At 40.4% G+C, this 18,042-nt stretch overlaps 1 protein-coding gene across 1 annotated transcript in view; it reads right to left on the bottom strand.

The window, feature by feature from the left end:
• ccnc (cyclin C) overlaps positions 1–18,042 on the bottom strand; it is a 36,267-nt gene that overhangs the window by 4,757 nt on the left and 13,468 nt on the right. Inside the window, exons 6-10 of the mRNA XM_059983155.1 lie at positions 14,365–14,420; positions 12,895–12,930; positions 9,818–9,909; positions 7,991–8,058; positions 5,455–5,534 (exon numbers count right to left, since the gene is read on the bottom strand). Coding sequence (XP_059839138.1) covers positions 5,455–5,534; positions 7,991–8,058; positions 9,818–9,909; positions 12,895–12,930; positions 14,365–14,420 — 332 coding nt within the window. The remainder of the gene's footprint in view (positions 1–5,454; positions 5,535–7,990; positions 8,059–9,817; positions 9,910–12,894; positions 12,931–14,364; positions 14,421–18,042) is intronic.

The following is an 18,042-nucleotide window of genomic DNA, read 5'->3' as shown; positions in this document are numbered from 1 at the left end:
ACAGAAAGTAGTTGATACTGCCCAGTCCAGCATGGTCAGAGACCCCCACCTCCCAAGGCATGTTCTCTTCTCACTGCTGACATCAAGAAGGAGCCTTGGGGCCCACAATACTAGGAACAGTTATTACTCCTCATCCATCACAATATTGAACCTGAGGAGATAACTTCATTCAACTCCATTCACTTCATCACTGAACTGTTCCCACAACCTACGGACTCAATTTCAAGGACTCTTTATCTCACGTTCTTGATATTTATTTGTTTATTTATTATTATTAATTATTTCTATTTCTTTTTTTCTTTCTTTATGCATTTGCAGTTTGTTGTCTTTTGCACATGGATTGTTTGTCCATCCTGTTGGGTGGAGTCATTCATTGATTCTATTGTGTTTCTTGTATTTGCTGTGAATACCCACAAAAGAATGAATCCCAGGATTGTAAGATGGTGATTGATACACACACACACACATACTTTGATCATAAATTTACTTTGAACTTTATTCTACTAAATATACTTTTTGTGGATCACGATCACTGCAGTCGCAGTCTGAAGTTCCCCTATGGGAGCTGTCCTTTTGAACTGTCTGTACAACCAGTCACCCTTCTGGTATCTGAAGAAGGATCCAATGAACTGGACCCTCGACAGTACAGGTACGGCCATGGCCATTTCTGGAGTGGACAAGGCCGGAAAAAACAGCGGGGCCCAGGCCCAAACCCAAGAGTACAAAAGAAACCAATGGTAAGCCGATTCAAGCACCAAGCCAGATGAAAAGATTGAGGTGTGGATGCCTAAAGCAGAGGACGAACCGGTATTCACCTCACTACTCTGTGACTTACTCTCCTCAGCACCGGACCGACTCTGCAGCTATGGCCTGCAGTCGTTGGGCTACGTGCCCAGCTGTAGTCGCCTCAGAGCTGCACTGCCTCCATGGCTGTGGATTCACTTTTGGGGACTCTGCAGCTCATGTTCTGTGGATTATTTGTTTACCTTTCTTCACAGTTCGCACGGTTTGTTGTTTTTTCGCACATTGGCTGTTTGACAGTTTTTGTTGTGTGGGGTTTTTCGTGGACTCTATTGAGTTTCTTTGCTGCAAGAAGACAAATCTCAAAGTTGTATGTGGCATACATACTTTGATAACAAATATACTTCGAGTTTTAAACTTTTTAACAATTATTTTTTAAAAATTTCACTTGCACTGAACCCGATTCTCAAATATTTATGAGGACTTTTATCTTCCTTCATAAAGACAGACTTGACATATTTGTTTTAATTCCTCTAGCTTGTCATTTCCCTCCCATTACCCGTTCTTCTGTCGATCTGTGAGGGATCAATATTTGCTCTCAGAAGTCTCTATATTTCTAAATGTATCTCTAAAAAGCTTTTAGCCTACTATTATTTCATGCCAGTTTTGTTGTCGCCCACTTTTTCATCCTTTCTTACTTTGTTGGTCATTCTTCCACGAAGAATTTGTGCATGCTCACAATCCCCTGACCTCAAACTCAAAAGTTCAAAGTGAATTCAAAATCAAAGTGCACCTATATTACCTGATGATTCATTTTTTGCAGGCATTTACAGGAAAATAAAATACAATAGAATTTATGAAAAGGTATACAGTAGATAAACAACCAATCTGCAAAAGCCAATAAATTGTGCAATGAAGAAATAAATAATACTGATAACGTGAGTTGCAAGGTCTTGAAAGAGTCTGTTGGCTGTAAAACTGATTCAGAGTTGGAGTAAAGTTTATTCATGCCATTTCAGAGCTGATGGTTATGGGTAATAACTGTTCCTGAAATTGCTGAACTAAGAACATAGAACAGTAGAGCACAGAAACAGGACCTTCAGCACACAATGCTGTGCTGAAACAATTAAATCAGCAACCACATTGCTAACTAATCTCTTCTGCCGACACAATGTCCACATCATCCTATTTTCCTAACATTTATGGATCTATTCAATCATCTCTTAAAAATCCTTAATGTATCTGCCTTGACCACCACCCCAGGCACTCTCTGTAAAATCAAAATTTGCTCTCACAACTCCCTTGAAATTATCCCACTCACTCACCTTATATCTATGCCATTTGGTATTAGATATTTCTACCCTTTAGAAAAAGATATAGTCTTGTCTACTCTGTCTCACAAAATCTTATAAACCATTATGCTCTCACTGATCTTCCCTAGGCTTCTGCTGCTCCAAAGAAAACAAACCAAGGCTTAGCAGTTCTCTGCGCACCTCCTGCCCCCCGACCCCATCCAAGAAATGTTTTAGATGCCTTTTAGAAACATGGAAAAACCTACAGGCCCTTCAGCCCTCAATGCTGTGCTGAACATGTACTGTACTTACTTTAGAAATTACCTCAGTTACCCATAGCCCTCTATTTTTCTAAGCTCCACGTACCTGTCCAGGAGTCTCTTCAAAGACCCTATCGTATCCACCTCCACCATCCTTGCTGGCAGCCCATTCCATGCTCTCACCACTCGCTCTGTAAAAAAACTTATCCCTGACATCTCCTCTATACCTAATTGTGCCTTCTCTGTTAGTCATTTCAGCCCTGGGAAAAAGCCTGACTAGCCACACGATCAATGCCTCTCATCATATCATACACCTCTATCAGGTCACCTCTCATCCTGCGCTGCTCCAAGAAGAAAAGGCTGAGTTCACTCAACCTATTCTCATAAGGCATGCTCCCAAATGCAGGCAACATCCTTGTAAATCTCTTCTGCACCCTTTCTATGGCTTCCACATCCTTCTTGTAGTGAGGCGACCAGAACTGAGCACAGTACTCTAAGTGGGGTCTGACTAGGGTCCTATATAGCTGTAACATTACCTCATTAAACATTAAACTCAATCCCATAGTTGATGAAGGCCAATGCACCATATGCCTTCTTAACTACAGAGTCAACAACCTGCACAGCAGCTTTGAGTGTCCTATGGACTGGGAACCCAAGATCTCTCTGATCCTCCACACTGCCAAGAGTCTTACCATTAATACTATATTCTGCCATCAGATTTGACCTACCAAAATGAACCATCTCACATTTATCTGGGTTGAACTCCATTTGCCACTTCTCAGCCCAGTTTTGCATCCTATCAATGAACCGCTGCAACCTCTGACGGCCCTCCTCATTATTCACCACACCCCCAACTTTTGTGTCATCAGCAAACTTAATAACCCATCCCTCCACTTCCTCATCCAGGTCATTTATAAAAATCACAAAGAGTAGGGGTCCCAGAACAGATCCCTGAGGCACACCACTGGTGACCGATCTCTGTGCGGAATATGACCCGTCTACAACCACTCTTTGCCCTCTGTAGGCAAGCCAATTCTGCATCCACAAAGCAACGTACCCTTTGATCCCATGCCTCCTTACATTCTCTATAAGCCTTGCATGGGGTACCTTATCAAATGCCTTACTGAAATCCATAAACACTACATCTACTGCTCTACCTTCATCAATGTGTTTAGTTACATCCTCAAAAGATTCAAACAGGCTCATAAGGCACGACCTACCTTTGACAAAGCCATGCTGACTATTTCTAATCATATTATGCCTCTCCAAATGTTCACAAATCCTGCCTTTCAGAATCTTTTCCATCAACTAACAACCACTGAAGTAAGACTCACTCGTCTACAATTTCCTGGGCTATCTCTACTCCCTTTCTCGAATAAGGGAACAACATCTGCAACCCTCCAATCCTCCGGAACCTCTGACGTCCCCATTGATGATGCTAAAAATATTGCAGAGTCTCAGCAATCTCCTCTCTTGCCTCCCACAGTAGCCTGGGGTGCATCTCATCCAGTCCCTGAGACTTACGCAACTTGATGCTTTCCAAAAGCTTCAGCACATCCTCTTTCTTAATGTCTATATGCTCAAGCATTTCACTCTGCTGTAAGTCATCCCTACAACTGCCAAGGTCCTTTTCCAAAGTAAATACTAAAAGTATTTACAAAGTATTTTAAAAGTAAAATACAAAGTATTCATTAAGCATCTCTGCTATTTCCTCTGGTTGCATACACACTTTTCCACTGTCATATTTGATTGGTTCCATTCTCTCACATCTTATTCTCTTGTTCTTTACATACCTGCAGAGTGCCTTGCGGGTTTTCCTTAATCTTGCTCACCAAGGCCTTCTCATGGCCCCTTCTGGCTCTCCTAATTTCATTCTTAAGCTCCTTCCTACTAGCCTTATAATCTTCTAGATCTCTATCATTACCTAGTTTTTGAACCTTTCGAAAGCTCTTCTTTTCTTCTTGACTAGATTTACATCAGCTTTTGTACACCACGACTCTTGCACCCTACCATCCTTTCCCTGTCTCATTGAAAAATAATTATGCAGAATGCCACGCATATATCCCCTGAACATTTGCCACATTTCTGCTGTACATTTCCTTGAGAACATCTGTTTCCAATTTATGCATCCAAGTTCCTGCCTGATAGTCTTGTATTTCCCCTTACTCCAGCTAAACGCTTTCCTAACTTGTCTGTTCCTGTCCCTCTCCAATGCCATGGTAAAGGAGATAGAATTGTGATCACTATCTCCAAAATGCTCTCCCACTGAGAGATCTGACACCTGACCAGGTTCATTTCCAAATACCAGATCAAGTACATTCTCTCCTCTTGTAGGCTTATCAACATATTGTGTCAGGAAATCTTCCTGAACACACATAACAAACTCCACCCCATCTAAACTCCTTGCTCTATGGAGATGCCAATCACTATTTGGGAAATTAAAATCTCCCATCACGACAGCCCTGTTATTATAACACCTTCCCAGAATCTGTCTCCTTATCTGCTCCCCCATGACCCTGTTACTATTGTGTGGTATATAAAAAAACACCCCTTCCTGTTATTGACCCCTTCCTGTTTCTAACCTCCACCCAGAGACTCTGTAGACAATCTCTCCATGACCTCCTCCTTTTCTGCAGCCCTGACTCTATCCCTGATCAGCAGTGTCACACCCCCACCTCTTTTCCCTCCCTCTCTGTCCCTTCTGAAACACCTAAAGCCTGGCACTCTAAGTAGCCATTCCAGCCCCTGAGCCATCCAAGTCTCTCTAATGGCCACAACATCATCATAGCCCCAAGTACTGATCCGCGCTCTAAGTTCATCCGCTGGGAATGGGGAACGGTCAAGGTTAAATAAACAGGTGTTTAAAAATGTCAACTGATATTGAATTCCACAGTTTAGGGGCACGGTTTATAACAGCTAACCTGCCAATTGTCTTTTGAGGGAGATAGATTAAAAATTTAAATGTCATCTAGTCTTCCACTGTACTTTTATGCAATGCCATAATTAAATAACTCATGTAAATATTAAAAACTTGTCTTGCACGTATCACTACACTACTATTCAATACTTTTTTAGTTTCACATATCTAAAATAATTTTGTAAGCCGGAAGGAATTTAAAAACTAATTCAAGCAATCAATTTGATTTGTAGGCAGACATCACCTTTTCCATATCCACTGAGAGTTCAGCAAACCACTGGCGGGCATCTTTCTGCTGGACTACGCATGCTACGTGTAAACAAGCTGTAACAAGAAATTAACAAGTTCAATTTACTATTTAATTATGTTTCACAAAATACTACTTTCTAAGAGGTTTCACTCTCCATAATAACAACTATGCCAGCAGCATTGTTGAACACAGAATCCTCGTTACAAAAGTGAGCAAACTAAAAAAAGAGAATACGTGAGACCACAAACACAGGAGATTCTGCAGATGCTGGAGCAACACACACAAAATGCTCAATGAACCCAGTGGGTCAGGCAGCAGCTATGGAAATGATTGAACAGTTGACATTTCGAGTCCAGACCCTTCATCAGGACTTGAGACCATGTGTTCTCAGAAATAAGGGATACATTTACCACTCTGTATCTGAAGGCAGAATATAATCCACATATTGTAGTAATGGTGATAATTCACTGATTTTTCAAGTAAAATGTTAGGTTTAATTTTCTATTTGATAAAAAAGGATCTAGTCAGAAGCCTGTTTTAGTATTTTCAAACGGATCGTCCAGTCGTTTAGCTAATAAAGAGAATTAGTCGTTCAAAGTATCCAGCAGAAAGGTCACACCCAAATTATTTGAAGTTCAAAGGTCACATTTGTGTGGGCACTAGTCAATAATGCAGAGCTTGTGAGCAACACACTTGGCAGAACTCAGCATGACAGGCAACATCTACGGGGGGGGGGGAATAAACAGCCAACATTTCTGACCAAGACCCTTCATCAAGACTGGAAAGGAAAGGGAAAGAAGCCAGAATGATAAGTTGTGGGGGGGGTGTGGGGGGGAGAGGAGGACGAGTACAAACCGGCAGGTGATAGGTGAAACCGGGTGAGGGGGAAGGTGACTGGGTGGGGGAGGGGGTGGAAGACGAAGTAAGGTGGGAAGAGGGAAAGGCTGAAGGAGGATTCTGATAGCAGGGGACAGTAGACAATGGAAGAAAGGGGAAGGGGGAAAACCAGAGGGAGGTGAGAAGAGGAAGAAGGATTTGAGAGTAAATCAACACGTACAACACGCTGGAGGAACTCAGCAGGTCGGGCAGCATCCGTGGAAACGAGCAGTCAACATTTGTGTTAGGATTAGAGGGTAACTAGGTGCAGAATATAAAAAGAAAGAAGGGAGGGAGATTTCCAGAAATGGAGAATTCAATGGGGTCATCAGGTTGGAGGCTATCCATCTTATCATTAAGGCTTCACAACCCAAGATAGTTTAGCCAAGCTCAAGGCTTCTAGATTTAGCACAAACTTTATACCGAGGGTGGAGTATCCAGGGTGATAATTTCAAAGAAATTTGTTTTTCTTTTTCTCCTAATATTTGTCCTTTGCAATCTAAGCTACAGGACTGAACGTGGGATTTATAGCTTGGGTCTCAAACCTTCAGATTCAAGAATTTAACGGTCAGAAATAGAGATGCAATCAGTCAGCTACTGCCTTTAACAGTTTATGTTTAGCAGCGTCACAGGTAGAAGTATTGTGTGAATACATTACATAATAAACTGTGGAAATCAGCATTCAAACCCTAATCATCAACAGCTGTGCATTCACTCATCCTCAGTGAACAAAAGTTGTAGAAATCTATTAAACATCGAAAACACATTATTCTTCATCACTCTTCTGATAAAGCAAAATTATGTTGCTTTTCTGTTTGAATACATTTCTGCATTAGCTAATCATAAGCCCATAAGACACAGGAGCAGAATTATGCCTTTCAGCCCATCGTCTGCTCTACCATAGCATCATGGCTGATTTATTATCTCTCTCAGCCCCATTCTTCTGCCTTCTCCTTGTAACTTTTGACACCATTACTAATCAAGAACCTACCAACCCCCACCTTAAATACAAAGATTTGGCCTCCACAGCCATCTGTGGCAATGAATTCCACAGATTCACCACCCTTTAGCTACAGAAATTCCTCCTCATCTCTGTTCCAAATGAATGTCCCTCTATTTTGAGGCTGTACCCTCTGGTCCTAGACTCCCCCAGTAAAGGAAACCTCTTCTCCATGTCCACTCCATTTAGCTTTTCAATATTTGATAGGTTTCAGTGAGATCCCCCCTCATTCTTCTAAACTCCAGTGAGTACAGGCCCAGAGCCATCAAACATTTCTCATATGTTAACCCTTTCATTCCTGGGAACCTTCTCTGGTCTCGCTCCAAAGCCAGCACATATTCTCACAATATTCTGACCAGTGTCTTATAAATTCTCAGCAGTACATCCTTGCTTTTATACTCTAGTCCTCTTGAAATGAATGCTAACCTTGCCTTCCTATTGACTCAGCCTGCAAGTTAACCTTTAGGGAATCCTGCACGAGGACTCCCAAATCCCATTTTGAATTTTCCCACTGTTTAGAAAATGTTTAATGTACTTTAATTTGTTAACTCGCGTTAGAAACATTAACCCCAAAATGCTTATAAGAATGATGACTTCAATTTAATGAGTGATATTCAACAAACTTTATCTCAAGTCCACTAACTATGTACTCACCCAAGGCTATCATGAACGGGGGATACATGAGGCAAAGGTCTGTTCTGTAGGTGTCGTTCACTATCCTCCTGTGCAGATTAAGGGACGTAGTTTTAAAATTATATCTTTTCTTAATGAAAATAAACATATTTACAACAGATCTGTCTTGGAAGCTGAACAATGTTATTCTCAGTAAGCCTAAATGTAAAAGCTCATTGATGTTAGAATTATTTTGACTCAGCCTATATACCAGTCAATTCTGGTTTTTCTAAATTTTTATTATTTTTATAAATTAAAAATGTTATTTTATAAATTTTTATACAGCGCAGAACAGACTCTTCCAGCACACCGAGCCATGCTGTACAGCAACCCACCAATTTAAAATAAGCCTAATCACAGGACAATTTACAATGACCAATTAGCCTACTAACCAGTACGTCTTTGTACTGTGGGAGGAAACCGGAGCACCCAGAGGAGACCAACCACGGTCACGGGGAGGAACGTACAAACTCCTTACAGACAATGCCAGAACTGAACTCCGAACTCTGACCCTGAGCTGTAATAGCATCACTCTAACTCCTACGCTACCATGGCGCCTACTGCTGGAAATACAGCTATAAAATAAAGAGAGGCAAGTTTATTTATCTTTGGCTCATTTTGCTAGTGATCTCACCTCGAGGACTGGCTCACATTATCTAGGCTGAAACTTCAGTGCAGTACTGAAGGAGAGGAAGTGCTGCATTGTTACAGATGCCATCTTTCAGACAGGGCTCTGTCTGTCTCTCTGTTCAGCTGGTCATAAAAGATCCTGCGGCACATTTCCAAAGAAGAGCTGGCAGTTTTCCCACTGTCCTGCCGAACAGCCAATACCATCAAGTCAGATTAATTGGTCACTTATCTTGCCACTGTGTGCAAACTAGTTGCCACATTTCCACACTTCAAATATAATTCAAAGGCTCTGAAGCTCTAGGGTACATTGAGGACGTGAAAGGTACTATAGAAATGCAAGTACTTTGTTCCCCTGCTGATAGGTCTACTCACAAACAACAGGTAAATTGCTAATGAGTGCTGTTTGTAAATACTTAATATAAAAACATGCCATGTACAACTTCCAAGAGAAGTGGTTTCAAAAATAGAACAGCTCTACTTTATTGGAACTGTTAACGCATATCTCAGGGTGTATAATATACTGTCTGGGAATTAGTATATTATATTAATTGTAGGACTATTTTAATTTATCTGTTTAACATCAGGAAGTAATGACAACACAAATGCAAATCTTAAAACATAGAACATTACAGCACAGTACAGACCCTTCGGCCCACAATGCTGTATCAACCTTTTGAACTAACTCTTCCCTCGTTAAAATCCCTCCATTTTACTATCATCAATGTGCCTACGTAAGAGTTTTTTTTAAAAGCCCCTAATGTATCTGCCTCTACCACATTCAACACACCCAATACACTGTGTTAAAAAAACTTACCTCCGACATTCTCCCCCATACTTTCCTCCAATCACCTTAAAAGTATGCCCCTGTCATTTCCACCCTCTGTCTATCCACTCAATCTATGAGTCTTATCCTCTATCAAGTAGCCTTTCACCATCCTTCGCTCCAAAGAGAAAAGCCTTAAATCGCTCAACCTGGTAAGACATGCTGTCTAATCCAGGCAACGTCCTGGTAAACCTTCGTTCTGAAGAAACCATTTCTTTTTTGCAGAATGACATAACATGAAATTATGCACAGCAAACAAAATTAGCCTTTAGTCAATAAATATCATAAAAACAAATTATCCAAATCTACAAACGCCACAGCATACAGAAAGATTGCTGATTTCTGGACAATCTTACCATGCTAATGGTAGTAACATGTCCTCTTGGCCCATATCTTGTACATACTGTAGTAGTGGTCTATATGGATGGTACACTATCAGACAGCAATCCTTCATAAAGAATGTAAAGTAGTAGTAAGTAGTTGACACAAATCTCTAAAACAGTTTCAATCAAACCCAAAGTCATATGGTATGTCATTGAGTAAAATATAATTTTGCTTCAGGAATGTTGAAGCTGTATAAGACATTAGGTGGGGCCAAGTTTGAAATATTGAGTGCTGTTCTAGTCACCCACGCACGTAAAAGATATCAATAGGCAGAAATTTACAAGGATGTTGCCCGGACTTGAGGATATGAGGTTTAGGGAAAGGTCGAATAAGTTAGGACTTTATCCTTGGAGCATCGGAGAATTGGCCTCTGTTGGTCAGGGATCACCATGGATGCTGCATCCTAACTGTCTAGATATGGCAGCCTGGGAAGTACAATATGGAGAGCAAGCTGTTACCTATGTAGCAGGCTCCCCCTCTTCATGCATCTGATGAACCCAAAGAGACTGATACAGTTTGGCACCAGCAGCATCACAGGAGTTGCCAGTCAGCATTGAGCTCAATGCAGGGCTGCCTTAGGGCCTTTACCTCGGGGTTTACTCCCGAGGTCTCCTCCATGAGCGGGTACAGCCACAAGGGAGTGGAGTTTGAGATCAGTTTTCCTTCTCCTGGATGAGCTGCCAACCATGGCTGACAAGCCCCTTCTGTCCGAAAGCAAGGGCGAATGAGGGGAGATTTATTAGCAATACACAAAGTTTGACGGGTATAGATAGGGTAAATACAAACAGGCTATTTTCACTGAGGTTGGGTGAGCCTAGAATCAGAGGTCATGCGTTAGGATGAAAGGTGAAATATTTCAGGGAAAGGGGGGAACTTCTTTACTCAGAGGGTGAATGTGTGGAACAAGCTGCCAGTGGAAAGAGTGGATGTAGGTTTGGTTTCAACATTTAAGAGCAATTTGTATAGGTACATGGATGAGAAGGGTATGAAGAGCTGTAGTCCAGGTGCGGATCAATGGGTCTAGGCAGAATAACAGTTTGGCATGGGCTAGGTGGCTAGATGGGCCAAAGGGCCTGTTTCTGTGCTAGTGGTCTATGGCTCTATCCAGAATCTGAATTTAGCCTAAATGGAACTATGATGCCTATTGTTATAAGGATATACTGAATTATATCTGAGAAATTAATATTTACAGTGCCTTGAGAAAGTAATCAGCCACAACTATTTTCATACTTTGTTTCATTTTCTAAACTTAAAATATACTGAATTAGAATTTTTCTGAGCTAATCTACAAAATATTATGCATCATGTCAAATCAAAAGAAAATTCCAAAACCTGTCAACAATCTACTAAAAATTAAGAGGAATAGACAGAGTGGACAGCCAGCGCCTCTTCCCTAGGGCACCACTGCTCAGTACAAGAGGACATGGCTTTAAGGTAAGGGGTGGGAAGCTCAAGGGGGATATTAGCGGAAGGTTTTTCACTCAGAGTGGTTGGTGCGTGGAATGCACTGCCTGAGTCAGTGGTGGAGGCAGATACACTAGTGAAGTTTAAGAGACTACTAGACAGGTATATGGAGGAATTTAAGGTGGAGGGTTATATGGGAGGCAGGGTATGAGGGTCGGCACAGCATTGTGGGCTGAAGGGCCTGTAATGAGCTGTACTATTCTATGTTCTATAAAAATTAAAAGCCAAATTTGTGAGGCCAAAATAGTATTCATCCCTTTGTAATTTACTACGCTAACTGTCCTCAGGTGCAATACTGTATGTTACCATACCAACTCACCCAATTTGTTGGCATGAAAAAATTGGTGGATCACCTGAATAAATACCCCCTCTCTCTGTAAGGTTATATTTTCAACAGGTCAAACCAAAATGAAGACAAAAGAGTATTCAAGCCAAGATAGGGAAATGATAGCACAAACCTAAAGAAGGGTTCAAGGCCATCTCAAAGGCAATGAACGTACATCAGAGTGCAGTGCAATCAATCATAAAAAAGTGGGAAAAATGTGAAACAACAGCCACCCCCTCTAAACCTAGTGATAGGAGAAGAATGGCACTTCTACTGTGATGCCAAGTTACTCTGAGTGAGCTGCAGAATTCAGTGGCTATATCCAGGTGAAGTTCAAGGCTCCACAAACTCTAGGGCCTTGCACAAAAAAGGTAGTTATGGAAGAATGGCAAGGAAGAAGCACTGGCTGAAAAGAAAAAGCATAACGTTGCCTGTGAAGACTTTGCAAAGTGTCACTTTGAAGATATTGCACAGATGTGTAAGATCTTGTGTTCAGATGAGACAAAAATGCCCTCAACATCTGTGCATCAGCCAAGTAACACAAATCCCTGTTGTACAGTATGGTGGAGCCAGCATCATGCTATGGGGACAGAATTGATTGGAAGATAAACGCTGCTAAAAATGTTGGATAAAAACCTACTAACCTCTGCCAGAAAGTTTAAACTGAGGAGGAAGTTCATCTTTCAGCAGGACACAACCCAAAGCACATGGACAGAGCAATTTTAAATTAAAAAAATATAATGTCCTTGAGTCATGACCTTAACTCAATCGTACATCTTTGGCCAGACCTCAAGATTGCTGTCCACCGCTTCTCCCCAACTAACCTTGCAAAGCTCGAGCAACTGTGCAAGGGGGAATGGACAAATCTTGCTCCATCATATTGTGCAAAGCTAATAGATTTAACCAAAAAGACTACAGGCTGTAACAGCTGCAAGATATGGTTTGACTAAGTACTGAGCAAAGGGGGATAAATACTTTGGAACCACTGACATTTTAGATTTAGAATTTTTATGCTTTATAATTTTCTCTGTTTTTTGGGCATGAAAAAAAGGAACATGTGATTCACAAATAAAAATTCTCAGTGAAATTGATCAAAATTCCTGATTGTAATATTTATGTGAACAAAGGGTTTGGGTCTACAGTAATGTGGAGTCAGAGCACAAAATTACCTGATTTGAAAGTGATTGGCATGGAAACAGTGTGCCCAAAATAGGGAGTTTCAATTTTAGTTGCAAATAAAAGCAAATGCAAACCACTTACCATTAATTCTAACAAATAGAATTCACATTCCAATATCTGTTTAAAAAAAACAAATTATGAAACATGCTTTAAGAATTGTGCTTAGAAATTCTATAAATAAATATTTTTAAATGTCTTGATGTTAACAATCTGCCTGTACATGAAGCATTTGGAGAAAAGATATCAAGCTAGCATTTCCCTTTGGAAAATTTAAGAATAAGGTGCCAGAGGGAAATGTCCTAATTACATGAGGAGTTTTAATGATTGACTTAAAATGTAAATTCAAGATTCTTGTCCAGAGAAGTGGTTTTTGGAAGCAAAGGCAAAGGAGACAGGACTCAATGTTCTGCTCAGTAGAAATTTATCAGGCTGCTGGCATTAGAAGGAGCTGCAATCTTACCACTGAGTGATCACTTGCAGTAGAAAAGGGGGATGTTAAAGAAGAAAATGAAAATCAGGGATGATGTGTGGAGGATAGTGGCATATGCTCTGGAAAGATATATGTAGAAAGGAATTTTGAATTCTGTGCCCTATGAGACATGGTGCAAATCACCTTTTGTTAAAGCAGAAACCACAATGGAACTGCCGGCAATGACTATTCTGAAATAGGATGAGTTCACGATATCCGCTGAATGTTTTCCCTGGATTTTTAGAAATGTACTATAAAGAAATGCCACAAATGTTTCAAATCAATTAAATAAAAAAAACAAGGAATACAGTTTTTTATCTTCTAAAATGACTACTTTTATAAGAAATCTATATTCTTAACATAAGCTTTGAAATAAAATGTTAAGATGGACAATATAATCTAAATGGAATACTAAAAATAAAGGAAATTACTAAAATTTCTGGGGGTGATGAAACATATAGAGAACTTGAATGTTGCACTAGCATATCAGATAAGATTCAAGATTGTCCATTGTCACCATACACACGCGTAAAGGAGAATAAAATGATAGTTACTCCAGATTGAATGCAGCATAAAAAAATACAAGAAGCATAAATAACACATTTAAAAAGTACAATAAATATAAATATATAAGATTAATTTATCTACATAGACTGATTGCATGTATTTAAAGTGATGTTATGTACAGGGGTATCTATCTGTACTTACAGTGACTGACAGGAAATGATAAAGTAATGGTGATGGAGACAGTGCGGTGGTGGGGGCAGTGTGGTGGGCTGGGTTAATCACCCTGATGGTTTGGTGGTCATGGTACGGATGATGCGTAGCCTCTTCCCTGCTGGGAGAGCGACAGAGAATTTATAATCTCCCATGTGCTTCTTAACGATGTCCAATCTTGACTGAGTGGCATTTAACAACATCCTACAATATTTTTGACATTCTGAAAAACTCTCATACTGATCCACTACCTTAACAATGAGCTAAAGGAAAATAACTGGTTTTATAAAATTACCTTTGTACAAACAAGCATCATGAAGGATGAACTATACTCCATTAAATAAAGACAAAACTGCAATACTTACATGATTCATTCTGTAGGGAAACTCCTTAGGAAAGGCATAAGAAAACCTGGTTTTCACTATATCATGGAAAGGTTAAAAAAAACAACATTAAAAAAATCAAGTTCAACATACTATGCAGTTTGCTTGTTTTCTCTACTCATAAATGAAACTATACACTCAGTGGCCACTCGATTAGGTACAGGAGTGGAAGCCGGAGTGGTTTTCTACTGCTGTAGCCCATCCACTTCAAGGTTCGACATTCCATGTGTTCAGATTTCTTGCTGAAACCATCCAGAGCCTTCATCAGATCACATGTGATCTCCTAATCTGAGGAGGGACATTCTTGTCATGAGGGAGTGCAATAAAGCTTTAGAAAACTAACTCCTAAATTGGCAAGACTGACATACAAGAAGAGACTGTGTTGGTAAGATCTACACTCACTCACATACTAGTCAGAATGGATGAAAGGAGCTCTCTTGGCAGGGCCAAAAAGGCAGATTAAAGAACAATTTTATTTGGTACATGTACATTGAAACATACAGTGCACCAAAATAACATGCCCACAATCTACTCCCCCTAACCCGTACGTCTTTGGACTGTGCTGTTTTTCTAAATAAAATTTATAAACAGATAAACAAATACTCAAGAAAGTCAATTAACGACTGTAAAAAACATATGAGCTTCAGTACCCATACAACCTCCAATGCAGTACAGGCTGAGGAAGAAACCAATAGAAGTTTAAGATTATGAGACACATGGAGTAGACAGCTGGTAACACACACAAAATGCTGGAGGAACTCAGCAGGCCAGGCAGCATCTGTGGAAAAAAGTACAGTCGACGTTTCAGGCCGAGACCCATCAGCAGGACTTCCAGCATTTTGTGTGAGTTCCTTGGATTTCCAGCATTTGCAGGTTTTCTCTTGTTTGTAGGCCGCTGGTATCTTCATCCCCCCCACCCCCAGAGTCAAAATAGCTAATACTGGAGGGCGTGAGATGGGAAAGGCAAGTTTATTTTTGTTACAGAGAGTGTTGGGTGCCTGAAATGTGCTGCCATGGGTGATAGTGGAGATAAATTCAATAAAGGCTTTCAAGAGACTGCACATGTATGTGCAGAGAATGAAGGGATATGGACCTTGTATAGGCAGAAGGGACTATATTAGTTAGATGTTTAATTAGTCTGGCACAACATCAGGGGTTGGAAGCCCATTCCTGTGCTGGGCTGTACTGTTCTATGCTCTATACACAATTTTTCCAGTTGTAAACTACAGTGTTAAGTTAGTTGACTGTGTCAGAAAGCTAGCAAACTTGAAATTCAAACGCTTACGTCTCGCAAAACAAAAGTAACACATGGTTAACAAAATGCTAACTTTGAAGTTATGGAAAACATTTACATTTATATTAACAAATTCCATTATAAAGCAGCCACCTGCTACTAATCATTTACATGTCATCATTTTGCATGCCTTCAAATTGACTAGCCTCAGCAGCTGCCAACAATACACAATTTGTTGTCTGCTAGTCAGTGCACAGCTAACTCAGAAACCTGCAGAAGTACTGAGTAGATCCATCTGCAAAAAGTAGAATTTCCCAGTGGCCAACTGTTTCAGTTCCTATCCCCAATCCTATTCCAACACATTTGTCCATGACTTCCTCTTCTGCCACAGCAAGGCTACTCTCAAAATGGAGCAGTGTGACCTCATTCCTCCTGGGTAGCTTGAACATTGATAACTCCAACTTCCAGTAATTCCCCCCCCCTTTTCTTCAGTTCCCCACTTTGACGTCTTAACTCTTCTACTCACCAGCCTATTACCTCCTCATGGTGTCTCTCCTCCTTCCCTTTCCTCACATTATCCACTCCCCTATCAGATTCCTTCTCTCCACTTCCTTACCTGTTCCACCTATCACCTCCCAGCTCCTCACTTCATTCCCTCCTCCCCCAACCTTTATATTCTGTCATCTTCCTCCTCCTTTTCCAGTCCTGATGAAGGATCTCGGTCTGAAGCATCAAATGTTTATTCCTTTCCATAGATGCTGCCTGGCCTACTGAGTTCTGCCAGCTTTGCTTGGGATTTCCAGCATCTGCAGAATCTCTTGCGTTTTCTGTACAGAGCCAAACAAAATTTCTACTAAAATTAGCAAGAACTCTTGCACTGGGACAACCAAACAGTAAATATAAAATATAGATGATAAAATATGGGTCCCAAACGTTTGTGTGTTGCAGCTTCCTAATATGAGCAAACAGATTTTAGTACACACAAAATACGGCAGGAAATCAGCAGGTGAAGCTGTGTTTATGGAAATGAATAAATAGTCAGTGTTTCAAGCTGAGGCTCTTCATCAGGACTGGAAAGGGAAGGAAAAGATGCCAGAAGGTGGAGGGAGGAGAAAGAGTGCAAGCCAGAAGGTGTGAGGTGGTGAGGGAGATGAAGTAAAAAGCTGGGAGGCAACAGGTGGAAAAAGTAAAGGGCTTGAAAAGTAGGAATCCAATAGGAGGGGAGACTGGACCTTGTAAGAAAGGGAAGGAGGAGCAGCACTACGGGGAGGGGGTAGGCAGATGACAGAAGAGGTAAGAGGCCAGAAGCCCATTTTTAAGTTGTAACTGTTGGATCTGGTAAGATATTAAAATTAATGGAAAATTTTATAAACAATTACACAAATACTGTATGTAAAGGGTGACATGGTAGCATAGTAGTTAGTGCCACACTATTACAGCTTGGCAGCTTGCCAAGTCAGAGTTCGGAGTTCACTCCCGACATCCTCCCTGTAGAATGCATGGGTACTCCAGTTTCTTCCCACCATCCAAAGACATATCAGGTAGGTTAACGGGACATTGTCATTGACCCATGATTAGGCTGCTGGGCAGCTTGGCTGAAAGGGCCAGAAGGGACTATTCCAAGATTAGATTAGCTAAAATAGATGTGATTGCATAAAAATTATAAGTATACAAAAGTCAAACAGGGAAAATAATTTTACAAGTAACAACTGTACACCCTAATTCAACATACAGTAACTAATATGCACTAAAAGCACAAACTAGCACATTTATTCAGCTTAAGCAGCTGCTTCCTTTTTCCTATAGGTCCTGATAAAAATTTACTGGATAATCTTTTAAATTTAAAACCTTTTGTTAATGGTTCTATTACCGGTATCTATAACTTGTTGATTGATTCTAGACAAGACTTTTTAGATAAAATAAAAAAAGCTTGGGAGGATGATCTAAGTTGTCAGATTTCTGATAAAAGATGGAAATATGGAAAGATGGAATAAAATTCTTAAACGGGTTAATAAATCATCCTTCTGTGCTCGTCATTCTCTTCTACAATTTAAAGTGGTTCATAGAGCTTACATTTCTAAACAGAAGCTGTCCAGTTTTTATCCGAACGTTTCTCCATTTTGTATTAAATGCAACTCTGCTGATGCCTCATTAATTCAAATGTTTTGGTCATGCCCTAAAATTGAAAAGTTTTGGCGGGAAGTATTCCATACCTTCTCACAACTTTTTAGGGTCCACTTTGACCCAAATCCCCTTTCTGCCTTGTTTGGTATTATTGCAAATGAAGATATAACTTTAAATACTCCTAACCTACAAATTTTAGTTTTTACCTCTCTTTTAGCAAGGACAGCAATCTTGCTTAAATGGAAGGAATCTACCCCTCCTACACATCTTCAATGGCTACGTGATATTATGTCTTATTTAAA

The sequence above is a fragment of the Hypanus sabinus genome, chromosome 10, assembly GCF_030144855.1.
Source record: "Hypanus sabinus isolate sHypSab1 chromosome 10, sHypSab1.hap1, whole genome shotgun sequence".
Classification (NCBI taxonomy): Eukaryota; Metazoa; Chordata; class Chondrichthyes; order Myliobatiformes; family Dasyatidae; genus Hypanus; species Hypanus sabinus.
This window is presented reverse-complemented; position numbering and strand designations above follow the sequence as displayed.